The 18,887-nt window shown below is 41.2% G+C and overlaps 1 protein-coding gene across 2 annotated transcripts in view; it reads left to right on the top strand.

Moving 5' to 3' along the window:
* LOC111251373 (neuroligin-1-like) overlaps window positions 1–18,887 on the top strand; it is a 116,980-nt gene that overhangs the window by 5,446 nt on the left and 92,647 nt on the right. The window contains exon 2 of one of the 2 annotated variants that reach the window (XM_086990143.1): window positions 1,192–1,610. In XM_086990143.1, the coding sequence (XP_086846269.1) occupies window positions 1,192–1,610 (419 nt within the window). Of the gene's footprint in view, window positions 1–293; window positions 1,611–18,887 lie in introns of those variants that run through there. The other variant, XM_022807882.2, reaches the window with a different exon arrangement.

Raw genomic sequence — 18,887 nt, 5'->3', positions numbered from 1 at the left:
TATATATATATCAAAAAAGTAAATTAGGCTTCGCTAAACCTTTCCATCGACCCTTTTAATTTAGTTCGCTTGAGTAAGCCATGTTGCTAGTACTAAAGCCAAGAAAGCGTCAGAACACTTAGGAACACTCTCAACGTTGCGTTGCCTTATAAGCTCCAAAGGAACTAAGTATCAAAAAGTAGGACGGAATTGGAAAGGGGAGAGAGTCAACCCCTTTCCCAGTGTTGCCCTTCCCTTATTGCACAGGGGAGGTATCCCCCGGAGTTCTATACCGGTCAAAACGATCTCACAAAGCCTATGAACGATCTCGCGCGCTAAGCGGGATGAGGGATGCAGTTTGTGTCTTGTGCACGCACCCTGCATAAAATGCTTGAGCGTGTGTTGGTAAAAAAATACTACTCGCCGATTTCATTCACAAACGCCATTGAGCAGCTCGTGTTGCAGATACGAATGATAATAAAGATTACGATCCGACATTATCTTTTACATTATGAATCGATTTAGAATCATTAAATCGATGTCTGCGTATACTGAATTGATATTACTTACTATTGTTATTATTATTATTATTACCTTGCTAGTATTTCTATAAGTTGGAACTGGAACGAAACGAGAGGTTGAAACGATTGATAAGAAGATGGGAAGATCAGCAGTGACTAATTGGTAAACAGTCACAATATGGAATTCGAGTGTATGGATTACATAGGATAATGCACACGTGAGTTGTACCGTCAAAGGATACCAAGTGCCGTTCTTGTATGTAGCCTTCCCGTTGTGAGAAAGAGTGCTACCTGTTGTTTCAAGCTTCTTCTTGGACTTCTTGCACAGTTCAGGTTCAAAAGGGTTTTCTATGTGGACAGTTACGAACTCGTCGCACCTGGCATATCCTGAACTGATGCCCCAAACTCCGAAACGACGGAATCACTAAAGAATGCATGTGGTAAAGTGATGGCACTGCGGTGCGCAGCAGTCGGAATGAGTCGTGTGACATAGGAGATAGAGACACTTACGAGGCTAATCAAATAATTGCCTTAGAGAATTCGCCTCGATCATCAATTGCCGTCATTTTAGTGTGGGCTTCGTGTGATCCGCTGGGAGCGGGTTCCTATCGCTGGCTTTCACTATGTACCGGCCAGTCTTATCGCATAGATATAGTAATGCCTGCGAATGTTTTTTTCTAATCATTGTTAGCATAGCACTATGTTCAAAGGACGTGTTCGGCGCCTCGCGTCTAAGTTCACGGACGATAACCACCCGATACGGTGCCCTGAAAGGACTACTCGTGACTCCAGAAGGTGTTGCCGGTAGTAATGGCGACCCTTTACCGCCTGTCGAGGTTTATCTGGGCGTGCCGTATGCATCACCTCCGACAGGCGCCATGCGTTTCATGCCACCGGGCACCCCACAGCACTGGAAAGGGATTCGAATGGCTGATCGACTGGCGCCGGTCTGCCCCCAACGTCCACCCGACGTTAGCAATGAAACGGAAGCGCTTCAGCGAATGCCGCGTCAAAGACTCGATCAACTTCGCCGTCTTACATCCTTCTTGGTCGGGCAGGAACAGCAAAGCGAGGACTGTCTATACCTCAACTTATACACGCCAGTTATCGGTTAGTACTACTTAATTCAGCTTGAGCGTCACATAGAGAAACGTATATCTGTCTGTATGTATTTATGGCAAACACCTAAACACCAACTCAATCACGCAATACGATACACAGTAGTGTCACCTGGCCACACGCCATTAGAATTGGTGTTAACGAACCCCGGCATATAATAGCCCAGACACACATGGTACCACGCATGACGCGACACAAAGATTAGTGGTTACCGTATGCCCTCGCATCGATGTACAATATACGCGTATATACACCGTATCAATGCGACCCGGACGGGAGAGACGATGTTACCGTGGTGCACGGCACACATGATTAATAACAGATAGTTGTGTATTAGTTGTAGCTAAATAAACTGCATGTAAGTAAATGTGAACAAATATATTGCATAGGCACACAACAATGTTAGAACTGCTACTTCATACCTAAGTTACATAATCCGCATATCTGCCTAGAAATTTTATGAACCTGTTATTGCGATTCTAAACGAAACCTCCAAGTTTATTTTTTTATGTTTACTGTTAGGAGCGAATCCGGCAATCTTTAAAATTCAGTAAGTTTCGAATTAGTTGAACTACGGTAATGATTTTTAGTATATGCTAAAAGTATTTTCTTTTATTTTTTTAACACTTGTCGGGACGCTCTAGACATCCATATACCTACTATTCGTATTCTCATAAGAGATTCATCCATCTATGGCTTTTAAAGGTAAATTGACAGTGGCGTATGAAAAGCTTCGTAATTACACGGACTTAAATCGGAAGAATAAGCGGGTTAAAACCGACGTTGAATATTCTTTTACTTAATCCAGGAAGTAATTGAAGTAGAGTAATGAGGTCTGGCGTTGTCGTCAAGTAATCAGACTGCGTGTCAGTGGTCTGTGAGTCCCTTGAGAAACTCGAGATAGTGAGCTGTATTCATTGCTTTATTTTCGGCGAGTACCTTATAGTGGCAGATACCCCTGATATCCGTTGCAGGTACTATTATTACCTTACGTCCAAATCTACTCTACACTGTTACCGAACCCGACTTCTCTCTGGGGCCACGACTATTCTCTTGGCTGGTTCCTCTCCGGCTGGCGGTGAATATCGAATCATGCCTCGTCTATGACGGCCGTATGCCCCCGGCGAGTTTTTTTGTTGATTCAAGTTTCGCCAATTGCACGTGGAATGCACGCGCCCACTTCTAATTGACACTGGGACCACGCAATTCACACTGGGAACAACTGCCAATTTTTTACTCAGTTCTTGCGTTTTCAGTGTTAGATTATAATTTTGTAACACATTTCATACGAAATGCCAGTTTTGGCCGACAGAGCGCTTCGACTCCACGTTCTGTTGCTGCGAAAACACGTCTTGATTATGGCGACGTATTCTTGTTATTCGCGTCTTGCCGTCTGATTACGTCACCGCTGATCCACAATACCCAAGGCTTCGTTTTTAAAACGTTGCTACTATACACATACTATTGCCTAATTCCTTCCGCCAGTTTTCAATGAATTTTTTTAGTATTGCGATGTTTGAAGTACACAAATTTTATCGCTGAGCGTTGATTTTCGACCTTAACCGACGTTTTTCATATAGCATAAATAAAAAGACGTATCTTAGTATACGTGCTGAAGTGCTTTCATCCAAACTCAAGACAGAGTTCTTTGAAGATGGGTGAAATTTCCACAAAAATGCATTATATTTTACAGTTTTATTACGATAACGGCACAAATGCTGCCCAGGCCCATAAAAAATCCGTGTTGTTTACGGTCGAGATACGTTATCGGACGAAACAGACCAATGATGGTTCAGTCGCTCTCGTTCTGGAAATTTCGATGTGAAATATAGCGTAAAAAAGATACTGAAAAAGTTGCTGAAGTTAGGTGAAACCGACACGAAAACGTGAGCAGCCATAATATCGACGAAGTATTAAATATTTATCATCAAATAGTTTTAAATTTTCTGAAGAAAGCTTGATGTTTAGGTGCGATAGTAACTGATGCAGTCGTAACGAAATTCTATAGAAATGTACAAAATTAAGTTATCTCTAAAGCGGTTGATTACGGCTGATGAATACTGTGCTTCAAAATTTGTGGTAAAGCCTAGAGTGACGCTAAAGAAGGTCATGTTATGTGTTTGGTGAAACTGAAAAGGAACCGTGCGTGATTAGTTGTTGCTGCCTGGAAAAGCAATTGATTCGTACTTCTACTATCAGAATTTAAACGATTACAACAAACCATTAAGAAAAATCCACCGGTATCAATGAGAAAAAAAGGCTTCGTCTTCCACCGTAACAACGCCAGGCCAGGCCAGGCCACATGCATCTTTAGCTATCCGAAAATACTAAAGGCATTTCAATGCATCTGGCCTATAATTCAGACCTCAGAATTATCTAACTAGTGCCTGTCTAAGATTCCGCGAAAATTCCTCAGTGATGTTAATTCTTCAAGGTATGCAAAAATTTCTTGCAAGAAACCGCAGAAGTTTGACGGTGATGGGGTTATGGTATTATCAGAAAAGTGGCATACGGTGATCAAACAAAATGAAGCATATTTAGTAACATTATTTTAAAAGAAAAAGCATTGGCTTCAATTTTGGTTTAAAAATAATCTTGTTTTTTTTGACAACGTATATATATATATTACGTTTGGAAGTATTATGACTTACCCAACAATAATAGTATCAGTTATGTTAAAAAAGTGTTTTACTGTTGAGGATATGTCAAATCGAAGGAACGAAATGATCTGATGTGGGTAGTCATCTGCTACAGACACGGTTCTGTCATCGTTCGAAATCTTTTCAGGTCGAACAGACTACCCTGGGGGCTGTGATGGGCGTTTCTGATAGGATCGTTTGGCGGGAATATTGAACTTTACAGATTGCTTTACATAATGTACATGCAACGAAGAAAGAACAACTTCTAAACCGCGGTAGAATGTAGCTGGTAGCAGTGGACTGCGACTTTACCAAGGCTTGCATATTGTCCTTACATCGAATGTGCTTTTTCCTCCTATCGCAGGGAGAACAGGAGCCATTTATCAACCAAAGTGAACTACAAAGAAACACAGAGGATTTATCTGTGCTCGATTTTGTGTTTGGCGGTGGTATGAGTCGATATTGTAGTAATGGTGATTCCTGATTTTTCAATGGAAACGGAGTTTCTTATTGAACGACCACCTCGCTGGTTGATTCATATTTTTTCGTTAATTTCCCAGAGAATTTCGTGGCTTTTTGAACATTCTGAAGTATCCACTAATAGCTATCGACTAATAACTATGTTCATCAACAGACACCAGATTCGTTATCTATACAGAAAGCTATTTTTACCTGCGAGAATACACGTTAATGACTTGTAAAGAACAGAATCCTAAGTTTAATTAAGAAGAGATCTTGGAATTAATGTAATTTCTTATGCGAAAAAGAAAATGCAGAACAAGCAGCAACTTGTTACGAAAGCGATTTTTTATTCCTTCCGACGTAATTGCTACACTATGTATCGCATTGTCCAAGTTTCACGTCTCCGTTCACGGGGACGTGAAGGCCTGATTTCACCAGAAAGTAGCTATAACGAAATAATGATCGCGGATAAAACAGGCACAGTCTCACACAGACGGCCATCTCTCGAAAGAAAACATCCGTAGAAAGCTTCTAAAAACACATGCGCAAAAAGGTGTTCTGTTTTTTAAGGACAGAGTGACTTCTAGCAGCAGATTTGTTCATTAAGGTTTTCGCTTACTAAAATAACGTTAGAACGTTTTGTCTATTAGCGAACTTGTAACTGGCGTGGACAAAGTTTGACCATACAGTCTAAAGGTGTTGATCACGATAACGAATGCAGCGATCAAGGCAAGGGAAGATTAAACGAAGCACGGGAGCGGCCAGTCAACTAAACGTAGCCGTAGTAGAACATCGCACGTTCTAGGAGCGTAAAATCCATTCTGTTGACGTCTAGCGACCTCGCCTCTGGGCTTTCCTGCTGCTTATTGTCGAATTTGGCTCGCCGACAGGTGAATCCAAGTTGTCCCGACTTTCGAAACAGCTGAACAGCCGGCCGTAACAAAACTTTCGAGCCAACGGTACGACCTCAGGGGAGTAATTAAGGCTCAGGCCCTCATCCGTGATGACGACGTCGTCGGCTGAGAAGGTCTTGAAAGCTACGGTAACCATTTCGAACCGAGCGAGTTTGGAGGTCGGTGTGAAGAGCGACAGAGAACTTGACGCATGAGAACTCCAACTTGGATCACGCGCTTTTCATTTCCACCGCGAAATAACTATATTCGTACAAATTTTCATGACGCCTTCACTGTCATGGTCATTGCTGCCCTCTTCCATGACCCAGTTCCATGACGAATGGAAGATTCTTCATTGGTGATACTTTGCCTCAACGCCCTTAGCTAAGCTGGAAGTTGTATGCAGTTAGAATTCGATTAACTGTCGATTCCGATGCTTATAACGGATGGTAGAGAAAAGGCATGCTTTCTGAGATCTACCAAATTTGAACGGCTTGACTGGCTGATGATATGAAAGGACGAGTTCTGCTGCACAAGGCACAGCTCAAACAAAAACACTCGAACAGTTCAGAGGTCCTGTAAATAATGATTTGATTCGGATTTCGTGTTTTCCTACACCATTTTCCCAACGCGCCGTGCTAATGTCTGTGCAAACATAAATATTGATCACGGCTCCGCTGCACGCTAATGAAAGACTGTAGGGAAATGTTCTTGTTTATTCAGTTGAACCATTGCTGGCTCGCTTAGTATCGTTCAAAGTGCACCGCCGTTGAGCAAACTTCCTGTCGGCCGTGTCACTTGTTAGCTAGTAGTGAAAGTCTAATTATAACAAGCACACTAAATATGCTACCTGCAAGTAGGGAAATGTCCTGGTAGACAAATAAAAACCGCAAGGTATATTTTTTTTTTACTTAAAAATTGGAATATTTCTTGAAGGGGTTAGTCTAACTTAACAACTGATATCTTTTTTTCGTAATTAAGTGCATCACGTCGTCTTTCACATTCTGATGTAACCTTCTCTTAACTAGCAATTTTCCCTGCCCGTGAAGGGAGGCCACCGTAAAACGTTCTGAGTCAGTAAACTTAAAACTTACTCTCTAAAAGCCATATACCGCGATAGAAGGTCTCTCAAGGGCAGAAGTTGGGCTTGGGTACTAAATCTCAGTGAAAATTTTTCTGTACTATGAGAAGAAAGCGAAGCAAATTCATGGCCCAGTAAAAACCAATATTTAATCAATAATTTATTACTTACGGAGAACACACACAGTATTTGTGGGTGGCTGTAATGAAGCTTCAGCAAGGCCGCAGTTAATATCAAATGGCTTTTCGTTTTTGTCTATACCGTATCGAGATCACTAGTGTACATAAAATATTCTTCAATTGTTTTTCTATTACATGAAATGTATACTTTTGGTTAATTGCTTACCTCAAAGACATCCGATTATGATACGGGTCAGCGAATCAACTTTATACCCCGACTATATTTACGCAACTAGGCTTCAAGCGCTACGGTATTTTTCCATCTGCCCTTATTTAACCTGCCCTATGAATCGATCTGGGGAGTTATACTTTTAACGCAGAGCATATAGTCTTTTCAGAATACTGACTATTATCGTCAAAATGTAAGACGGCTCGAAACTATACGCTAGCTGGTTAGTACACAGAAATTTTAACTTCTAACTTGGGAGGATATATATATATACCATAGTCAGCAAATATTGTACGTACAACTGTTTTTCAAGGTCATCGAAGAAACATTACACAATCTTCTGGAATTCGTACGCGGCGGCGGTAAGTACAGCATCGTTTTATTTTTTGGAAGCTAAATAGTCTCTGGGGTGTTAGCAGCCTGGTAAATGGCTATGGCTTTAACGCAAGCTGAAGCGAACCGAGAAAGAAGGAGTTTTGGTAGAGAGTTAATTTTCGAAACTATTCAAGCCCTCAATGAAAACGTGTTTGAAATTATCGGTTTGTTCGGGTTTCAAAGGTCAAGGGTTCTGTTTTGCTTGTGAGAAATGGCGCAGAGGGATGTTATTTTTGACAGCATCGAGCTTCCAGTGAGAACCTGCAAAGGCAGCGTCGTTACAACTACGTCTATTGAACACCTCTGGACCGCAGTTTAAAAGCTGTTAACCTTTGCAACGTACTAAAGTTTGATCCTGTCTACTTAATACGAACAAATATAATCGTAACTCTAATATGGTGCTTTCAGATTTGCCCGATACTTTTCGATAAATAATCAGTAAATGGACTGTCAAATACATCTTAATATTTATGCATATATTTTTTTGTTGATTTGTTTATTTATTGTATTATTATACAGTCTGTCTCGAAGGTTAGTTGCAGCTCATGTATTTAACGGATAAATTAGAAAACCAACAATTATTAGGTTATATAATTCCATGCTAAATACGTGTTGATGGTTTTTGGTGACGCGTAAAGTGTTTGTTCTAAGAGGTTTTACCCTAAGTACAATTAATTTTTTTGATTTTTTCACCTATTAAGAATTGCAATGGCCGTGTCCATGCCGTTAAAGTCTGTGCCGGATAAAATTATGTTACAAGACAGAAAAAAAATATCGCCTAGGTGCAGCAACAGTACCGCAAACAGATACCACAATGAAGAACAGAAGTAAATCGAGCGTAAGATTGAATTTTTTTTAACTTAAAACCAGCAATTAAAGCATCGTACCGCTACCTTTTTAGATTGTAGTGATAAATGCATTGGCTCATCCCATTGATTGTAACGTAAACACATTAAAATCGAGATTAAAATCGTATAAAGGCTACATGACATACGAAGTAATCACTTACTGCCTAGTCGTAGTGATTACATGTAGGAAACAGGAGACATTTTACCTTGTAATAGAGATGTCTCCTACCGTAACAGTCAAGAAAGGCTTATCAGCACATAATCTTAAAATATCAGTGAATAGATATTTACAGGCTTTACTAAATGAGGCCAAATACAACTAAGTGGATATTTCCTACGTTATGCCTCCACGAGTAGCCGTCCCAAAAGTAATGCCGCTAAATGTTCTAGTACAAAACGGTAAGAATGCCCGTTTGATATACATATGTAAATAGATAGGTTGCAAAGGGCATGAGCTCAGGCTTACTTAATTTGATTAGATCTGCTCGTGTCAAACTAGATGAACCGACCGTCTTGAGCCTTTGCAGACACAAGACATCAATCGACGGATCGAGCAATGAGCTTAATTCAATATACGTATACACGGTGTTCATTTATGGATTTCCTGTGGGTCTACCTTGGATGAAGGAAATTGATTGCAAATCACTTCAAGACGTTTTACAATCGTTTATACTGAATGCCTAAACAGAATCTAGCTACATCTATGACGAGACATGCAGCTCTATCAATGCAACGATGCAGCAAAGGGTGACCATCCTATGGCTGTTAGGGCAGACAACATAAAAAGTATAAGTCAGAAGAGAAAGTACATATCCCTTATTAAAAAAAAAATTATCCTGTCCTCTCCGTTTTTCTGCTATCCGCTGACGGGAAGATATGCCCTCGAGAAATTCGACCTTCAAATCTTGCTCCTAATAAATCACATGAAGCTAAACAAGATACAACAGTTAGAGCCCCATGAGCTCCAGCCTTAATCCATAGTTACGAGATCAAGGCACAGCACGCCCGATACCGAGTGAACTCCTATACGCGGATGATTTCGTGCTATTCACTAGATCACAACCGAGGACCCGGCGAAGTTTTCTGGACAAGCAACGCCGAAGGTAGCTTGTGCTTCGTGTCTGCTATCCTTAGCGTGGACGCGTCAAGGGGTAGAGCAGCTTCCAAGACTATATAGTGTATGCTCAATAGCGAGAAAAAAAAATATGAAATAGATTTATCATCTCACCTAACGGGACGAGTGGGAAGGACGCTAGGAAAAACCGTCGGTGCACATGTGATAGCTCGACATCCGGCACCTCATCACCATGGTCTGGAAGACCAATGATGCAGTGCATAATGCTAATGCTAACGTATCACATATTTTACGACCCACCGTTCACTAACGGTTACCCTTAGCGACTTCGTATAAGCCCGATTAGAACTTCTAAAATGTAACTATGTTTCAATTCTGCTATATTCTGCATCGTATTAGCCAGGTTAGAACACTGATTGGAATGGATGCCACTTTGATATATGGCTCATAAGGATATTTACCTTTTACGTCGGTATAACTACGTTGACAGCGAATGCAAAGATTATGCCAGGGCGAGCAATTAAAATCTCCGGAGCGTCGATTTTTTCCGAACAATAAACTGTCTACATTGATTAGCGAACAGAGTTTGGCAGTTCTACCCTGTTCCTGAATTTGAGAAAACTTTAGATCAAAGGCTTGTTGATCCAGCCAAGCGTTGTCAGTGATGCTTTTGCTATTCTGGAATCAACTGGAGCCTTTACTGCCAAATACAGCACGCGCACTTCAGTCAACGAATACCTACACTAATTAATGCCTTTTGGTATTTTAAAAATATCAACCAAACTTTATTAAACGCATGAACAAATGCGATTTCGAAATTATGGATCACAATTATTCGTAGTAATTCCATTTGGTAGTGTCACTAACTAACTAATAATAACGAAAATTAATTATATAATAACAATAATAAAAGCTACTTTACGTTTCAGCAGACGCTACAATCGAACTGAAAAGGATCGATCGAAGACTATCTCTGGATTGAATAACCCCTGCGATACAAACGCTGTAACACCTTGAGCAAAATATACCTCTGAATTCAATAGAATATATTTTATTATTACAAGGCTCAAAGTAACCATCGTAGCCTTTTTAAGATCAGCAGCTTAGTCCTGCCGAGCACCACGCCATTTTCATCAGCAGTAAAGTCGCCACAGGGTGTCACTTAAGGTGACTCGAAGCAGCTGCCTATTATCTAGATACGTTCTATACAATTGACTAAGTTTCTGCTTCGGCAGCTGACATGACTTGATCTAGGATTACCTGCAGGTATAGGATTATTCGTTTTATATTTGTCCCGTTTCTAGTGATTTTTTTTTTTGAGATTGTTAACTCCCTTTGTAACTTTATTTAGATCATCGTGAAATCTATCGCAAATCAATCTAAAAAGCCAAAGAAAGCCAACAAAGCTAACTCGGTTTGATCGAAGGTGCTACTGTTATTTTTGGAGAGATTTGGAAGTTGCACTGCGCATACTGATTCTTCAGTCCAGCGGACCTAGCCGTTTCACTCTTGCGGTATTCAATATAGACTGTGTTCAGGCCACGATGTCGTTTGACCTATAAATCAGTCACCACCGTTAACGCCAGAAATCAACAATATAATTAGGTTAACAATAAGTCCATCAAAAAGGCATACCCATCCTTGTTGTATACATTGAAGCAGATACGCGAAGGTTACAATGAGACAGGTGACTTTAGTCACGAAAAAGCCACGTATAACGTTGTGCTCGCATAAAAACTGATTATTTAGAAAATGGTTATAAATATTAATATTTCTTATAAACATAAAGTTTCTAAGTATATTGTTTACTTTGATGAGAACATAAATATAAATAGCTCAGCTCTGCGAGTGCGTTTTTCTCTTAAATACAATTTCATTTACATGCGTACTCGAACTAGCAATTTACAAAACAGTGACTGTTTATTCACGGTAAGAGGAACGGTACAATTGAGTGAAGCTGTTGTCTAGCTATTATGTTTATACATGCTGTACCAATGCGAAATAACAAACCTAAGGTAAGCGGCCGTTATTTGCATTGTTTACGTAGATAATAGCTTTTCAATTCAACTTGTCCCCTGTTGACGCCGGAAGGTTAGTTTATTACATCGCTGACTATGCTTCGAGTGCACGATCCTATTTCACCGTAAGATCGGTATTTTGTCAGTAGGTGTGCAAAAACCTGAGGATAGGTCTAGCACTGTACCTAGGCACACCCTTTCCAACCAGATTTCGTAATCATTTCACAAACATACAACAATACTTCGAAAGGCATGCCCTATTATTCCTGCCTGATCTGACGGTTTGGATTCTTAGTAGATCGTTGAACTTTCGATGTGACAAGAGCAAATAAACATCATCTACGATTGGAGAAGTCAGAAATTACTAGCTCAAGCCCAGCTCACCTAGTATATTGCACGTCAGCTTTGATCAACTGACGAAACGTCATTCGAGAACAGACTAAATGCCAGCACTTCTAACACAGTCATGCATCGGCGCAGTATTTCAGACGGCATGATCACAAGGAGGTCTGCATGGGCAATAGGCATCTTTGTAAGTTCGTTGCTAAGTGATCATAGGTAACGAGAGGGTCAGTCAAGGCCGTTTTAAAAGTTGAAACACAAAAGTGGCTGATCTGTTTGCTGATCGGCCTCCTGGGTTCGGACGCGTCTCCACAAGACGCCTGTCGATGTGGCAATACCGTGTCTGCAATACGAAACAACCAGCCATTTCCTGGCCTTCACAGGCGAAGACTTTCTAACTTACGTTGCTAGGCCAATTCATCATTGATCGTTCTTATTATAGAAAAACACTTGAACCAAAGCACTGCCCGGGTTCGTTCAATTTGACTAATTTCTAATAGCCACATTAAGCGTTTCTTTGGTCGTAAGCCAAATGAACATGAGCAGACTTAGCACACCCCGCTTAACTAAAGAATTAACTGACCCTGATGAAAGCTTCTTAACGATGAACGAGTTCCATGTTGCATTGTTGATCAAGCTGTTGGTAGATGTAATATCACATTCGGATATACGTTTCAATGCTGCCGCCATTGATTCGGCGGTGACCGTTTTGTCTAATTTTATTCTCGGCGTTATTATGCTTCCCGTTTTTCTCGCAGTTGGCCTCTCCTTCTGCCTCGTCCATTCAGTGCCTTAGTTAAAAAGGCTGCACGGGGACAGGTACAAACGAGGCTAAACTACTACAAGTATCCATCCAGCGGAGCCAGTTGTTACGCCCGTCGTACAAGCTTTCGTTCGAAGCACGTCTGCTTCTGCTTTCATCATAACACAACTTTCAATAATGCTCCCTCCATAAATAAACCACTTCAACAGGCCGGCACCAAAGACGGAACGGTAACAATAATATACAAGCAAATATAGTCATACATATCGAAGGCTACCGTAGCAGCGCGACCCTGTTTGCGCGTCTTCTCCAGCAGCTGTAAGCGATGCTTCTGTGGTGGTTATTCTTGCTGCTGCTGCTGCTGCTGCTATTGTTGTTGTCTTTACTTTTTCTATATTATTGTATTTGGCTCCTTTTTTCTTTGGAAATGACCTCCTAACGCCGACCCGAGCCTCCAATAGATCGTCGCTCACCAACGTCTTTGCGCCAATTCTGTCTCCGCCACCTCATCTGAAGGGAAATTGCTTTAGGGCTTGTTCATCCGTAAGTGAGCCAGCCAACCGTCCTTTCGCCCAGATTTCTAGCTCGAAATTAACATATCTGTAGGAGTAACACATATATGCATAGATATTCTAGGATGACAGATAAAGCGTCGGGCTACTTAACAGTAGTCGACGTGCCATCCACTCTATAGTTCTACTACTGCATCTATTGCGTGGCCACCTTGATGATGACTGTAGGCATGGCCTCCAAGTACCACCTAGCGACTACCCGTGTCCGTATCTAACACTACCGCGCCAGCTCATGTAGGCTAGTGTTTTCTTCCTTTAATCAACTTCGAAAAGCCATGCGCAGGAGAATTAAGCAAATGCTAGCATTATACAGTGACGCATTTCGAAGGAGAAGGTATTAAGTAGACAGGAGAAAAGGTTACAATAATCTTGAAGACGCCCTCCTTTACAAATACCTGCTTGGATCCATCCGAGCGTATCATGCACAGATGAGCACCTTAAGCACAGAGAGACATTTGAATTACGAATGATTAGCTGACCGCTAAGGTAATTATTTTCGCTGAATGCTTAATCATTCGTTTCTGCTGAAGAATCTCGTATTCTCACTAAAAAAAACGTGTATGCTAAAGCAGTACATGTGCCATTGTCATATATTTAAACGTTGTACCATTGAGTTGAGTAGTGGTTGCTAAATAAGAGTCTTCAATAATTTTTTATGCCCATTAATATATATAGTAATCGCTGTCTAATTATTGTTCAGACTTGCTCCTTGTGTACCAAAGTTTTATACAATAAAAGCGTCTAGCATGAAATCGCATTTTGCCGCTCACTTGTAGTTAATGACAACATCAGTAGAATGGGGTCAAGGCTGGATTTCTCAGTCGGGAGACTTAAATTTTGTTCCCGTTCATCTATAAGGTTATACTATTAAAGTAGTAGGAGTTATTGGCGATCTAAGTAAATCGAACGTTACCAGTCACTGATGTACAATTTGAATTAATCAAGCAAGTAGCATAACTTTGAATCACTTGTGCATATAAACGTCTTCACTGTCATCAACTAGAATGGCTTACTTCGTGCCTGTGAATATCAAGCCTGTCATACGATGATATCTCTAGCATCGATTTCTAGAGTGGCTTTCAAACGGTATCATACTTATAAACATATAGATTAACAGAAGCCTCGTCTAAATCTTTGGTGCAACGGTGATAATACCTAGTGAAAATAATAGTTCAAGTTATCTTTTAATAGCCTATTGGAGGTTAAAAAAATAACCTAGAGGTTATTTTTATTCGGCACATATTTCCTTCTAATCAAACAGGGGGGTGGTAGAAAAAAAAAACCCTATACGAAATAATCCTATGAAATATCTAATCTGTATACTATGTACTTGTAACCAGAAAATGTTAACTTCATAGCATATTTCTGCACTGCATGAAAACCCTTTTCACTACAACGATGCAGTCATCCTATTCACCAGTTGGCTTCATGAGAGGAGCTTCTTATAAACATTTGAAGATGACCTTATCATTGGCAACGTTCCGGCTTAGCGGGGAAGTCGAAACCGGATGACGAGAGCCTCGTTACACTGAGTGAGCGATATGATGGAACGTACTCCACGCACGAGCACCCTCCGAACTGATTTGACGGTCCGGCTACCTAGCCGGAAGAGCATTGAGTCATCTAAGAGCCATATGCAAATTGTGTTTTGATAAACACAATGAACACTTGAATAAGTACAATATGACGTATGTGGACAAATGATGACTTCTAAATCAAGTGCGTAAGGAGAAGCGCCAGGGCGGACGCAGGGTGCTCATGCTGATCAGGGCCAAGGGGTTGGTGAAAGGAAACGTCACAATCAATTAACTCCGTTTTGAGTAAAGTGAGAAAAAAAGTGACGTTAAACGTAGATGTGACGTGAGCCTAACGATTATATTGAAATAGATCAAATTAATATGAACGGAAATAGTAAAAGCTAATATCATCCAATTCAAACTTGTAGCCAGTCGGCTAATTAGCCAAATCCTTATTTACGCTGCAGCAGAAGATCTGGAAAAACAGTGCTTAAGTAGCGTTGTGTGTTATGTGCGTGGGAGGGGGCGTTAATTAAATGCCCTTTTTGGGTTGATGACTTGTATATATTCTTTCAACTCATTCACTGTCAACTATACAAGGCCATTTGTGCCTATTTTGTTATCTTCTTAGTCGTGCAAGCGGTCATCTCGGCATTTGCTCCCATTCATTTATTAATATTGTAGTACTACTTTGGAAATAGAACCGGCTGCAAAGCCTAGATCACTAGTTTGAATAGTAATCTCTTATGCAAATCAAGTATATATACAATAAAGAACTACTGACTCGTTAGAAGTGTTTCTATAATTGGTTTAATGGGTCAGACACACAGTAACACAGGAAGGTTTCCTTAATCTTCGGAAACCTACTCCGAAAGATCCGATATGGTATATACCGCGGTAGACCGATGAGAGCTGATGCGACCGCCCGAATAGAACTATTGCAGACAATGGTTGAGAGCAACCGAATCTATCCTTGAGTTCTCATATAAAAGATGTTCACATATGAACAGATATTAGCACACACACTACTGTTTGAGGCACTTCATGACTTCAATTCAGCAGGACGTACGCCCCTCTGACAGTGCCTCAGTGCCCAGTATGTATATTCTGGCACAACAACCAAATTTCATTGTAACCTACCAGCATTGAACGTATATCAAATTCCGCACGATCTACATTTAACGGCGCTCTTCACGAGGATAGCTCAAAAGGCGCTGTCGCGATAAAAATGATCATTTATGAAGTTTTTGACCTCAAAAAAGCGGGTAGGCACCCTCTGAAGAACGGGAATCTGCAGACACCCGATCAACCTCTGACACGAGACTTACGGAGGCTTCGCAACCCTGCTGGAGTCATTAAACACCGGAGAAATTATTTTTAAAGGAACACCAGCCTAATTCTACATTTGCTCTTCGCCTAGGTTTAGCCTCTTAGCTACTATGTAGCCATAAGCTATTACGAAAGCACCCTATAAATATGAGCGTATTCTAGTAAGCAATCGACTTTCTAAAGAGAAGAATAGATAAGACTTTGGTCGTGAAAACGATGAACAATGTGAATGAACTTTTTTAAAAATAATTTGCACCTCGGACGACCTTGAACGTTCATGGTACTCAGCTTTTCGGTTTTCGTAGTCGCAGTGGTCTTATTGCAACACTGTCCATCTCTGAAGTTCATTCTCTGGAAAATGAGGCACTTTTATCAACGAAATCTGAAGTTTTTCTGTAATCTTTTCCGTTCAGTCACATGTTCATATTGTAATGAATAGCGACGCAGGATTCAGAAGATAATCACTATCGAACGGTATAAAGAATGTTCCGGGAGTATTAGAGCTGATTATGCTTTGGGAAAATTTGGTCGACTATACTGATATAATGCATGTAAACGCTGCTAGTAGCAGCTTACGTTATGCAATCAGATTATAAGTGCGCAGTTAATGATATGGAGCCTGAAAATAGGAAACGCGGAAGCTGTGTGGGACCTGATTATTTATACGTTTATAAGAGAATTGCGCCAGAAATCAGCCGATACATTTGATACCAAAAGCGTACAACGTTGTACGAATACTAATAGGGTGCAAAAAGTGCTATATTAACATAACCTGAATCTGCGCATAGCTTATACCCAACTCTAAAGTATGTAAAAAATGCGTTCAAAATACAGAACTATTTCGAAGATAAGAATCTGCCTATATTTATAAGCCCCTTCTTGATACCTAACTTGAGCTGTTTCAAGCAAAGATATGGGCTATGCACCTATCGGGAGTTACATTAGCAACACAACTGAAATGTAGAAACGTGTACCATTATAAGGTGCTTAGTCTGTGCGCACCGTCGTATGAGCACCCCTAGCAACCAAGCAAATTTCGCCGTTTTTAAGTATGAAACTTAGACCTATGTAATACCTGAATGGCTCACCGTACCTGAATCCAGACACCGACCTAGCTGTCACACCTAACTCGAGCGGTACGTGTTTTTAGTATTGGGAACACTTTGTCAGTAGTTTTCTGACATTATTCCTGATCCGACGGTTTGTCTAAGAGTCTTAGAGGTCAATAGGAGTTTGGTATGGGATTCGCATAATCGCGTGATGGACGCAGTCCTCGGTCTATTTCTAGTCTAATTAAAATGAACTCCATGTAAGTTCTTTAGCAGAACATTACGTTTATTAATTAGGAGTTTTTGGTAGAACCAGCACACGAAATGATGCGCTTCTATTCTTTCACATGTGACAAGACCAAGAACGTACTAGTGCCAATGAAAAATAAATCCTAGCTAAATAGAAATCGGTCCCCTTATCTCAGGGAAATCGTGAGTCTTTCTGACTGAGTTTGCAATACAAAGTTCATCGCATGCTGGAACTTCAATCGTCCTAAAGGTAAAAGTAACACGAGACGATCGGTTTATTTAATATCGTATCCCTGCCGAGAGTGGATAATCAATACTGCTTAACGCCGCGGCGTATTTACATAGCCGTACTACACGTTTCTAACATACTCCACGACTACGAACTCGAATGTAGACCTAGACGACGGACAAATCTCTTCTCAGCAGTTGTATGCATTCATTTGAATCTAACCAGACAACGTGGAGCACCAATTGGCTTTTCTCGTACAAGCTTTCCATTACAAGGAATTAGGAAAGGGACAAGGTTCTGTGCATATTAGTAGGGCTGGAAATATTTTAAATTCTCGAATCCTTTTGTTGGTTGTCATCGTGTTCCTGCTGGATTTTAGTAGTTTTCCCTCCACGGTACGTATAAATGCATGCGTATCTCTCAGTTTGTGTACGAACCATGGCCTATGCACAAACAAACAGAACAGAGGCCTAACAGGCGAACGACGAAGACGCCCTGCCCTCATCGCGAACCTTTGTCCTCAGCATTGTCAACGTCATTATCCAGTGTTTGAGGTCATAGAATGAAGGCGCCTGGGAGACCGCCGCAGAGGAAGCTGGCGCTGAGAAGGTGGCAGCTGCAATGAGAGGTGGTTGTGGCCGACGCGATAGCACGCCGTGGCGAAGCGTGCAAACAGGAGGACGGCAACAACGACGACAACGAGGATAATTCAAGAGCAGGACACCAAAAAGCGGAGAGTATTGCGCTCCAACAAAATAGTTCCGCCATAGAAGCTCTCGGCAAGGACGGACCCCTCTGAGAGCCGGGTTTGAGGGAACGAGCGAGAGAAAATAAGGGGTACGCTTCTTAAAGAAAGAGAACGAAGAATTGCAAGGGTACAACTCGAACAGCGAATAGAGAATGAGAAAGCTTGTTAACTAACCCAAGCATTTCGCCAGCAACCCGTTTTCAAGCTGTCTGCGATTGAGTTCGCAGATAGTAGCACAATGTTGTTGATGTTGTTGTATTTGGATTGGAAAACGTAGCAGACGGCGGCGTAGCCTCGGGACGTGGTTTTTCCAGGCAACGCGGTGATTGCTTTGCAAATATAGTGTGAACGTTGGGTTAGTTATGTGTGTCGTCGTCGTTATCCTGATTTCATCCCCATAACCACTCCTTGTACCCCTATAAAGTAGGGTTTTTATCCGCGGGCGGACGGGCGAGTACCCGACAGCCAAACACGCTTCGTGCTACGGCGGCGCTTCGCTGTGACGTTTTCAACTCCTCTTGCTTGGCGTAAACGTCCTCGTTGCGCTTTTAAACGGCGGCGCAAATAGGGATTGTTTACGTTTCTAAAAGAGACCTACACTCCAATCTGTGTACAAAAACTTTCTGAAGAGGAACGTGAAACTACATTGAGAAATACAATGACTACTCACTATCTGGGAAGTGCGCCAAAAATGACGCTAGTAGTACTTTTCTAGGTGACAGTCGTTTCGG

Source organism: Varroa destructor, unplaced genomic scaffold, assembly GCF_002443255.2.
Source record: "Varroa destructor unplaced genomic scaffold, Vdes_3.0 BEIS01000005.1, whole genome shotgun sequence".
Classification (NCBI taxonomy): Eukaryota; Metazoa; Arthropoda; class Arachnida; order Mesostigmata; family Varroidae; genus Varroa; species Varroa destructor.
This window is presented reverse-complemented; position numbering and strand designations above follow the sequence as displayed.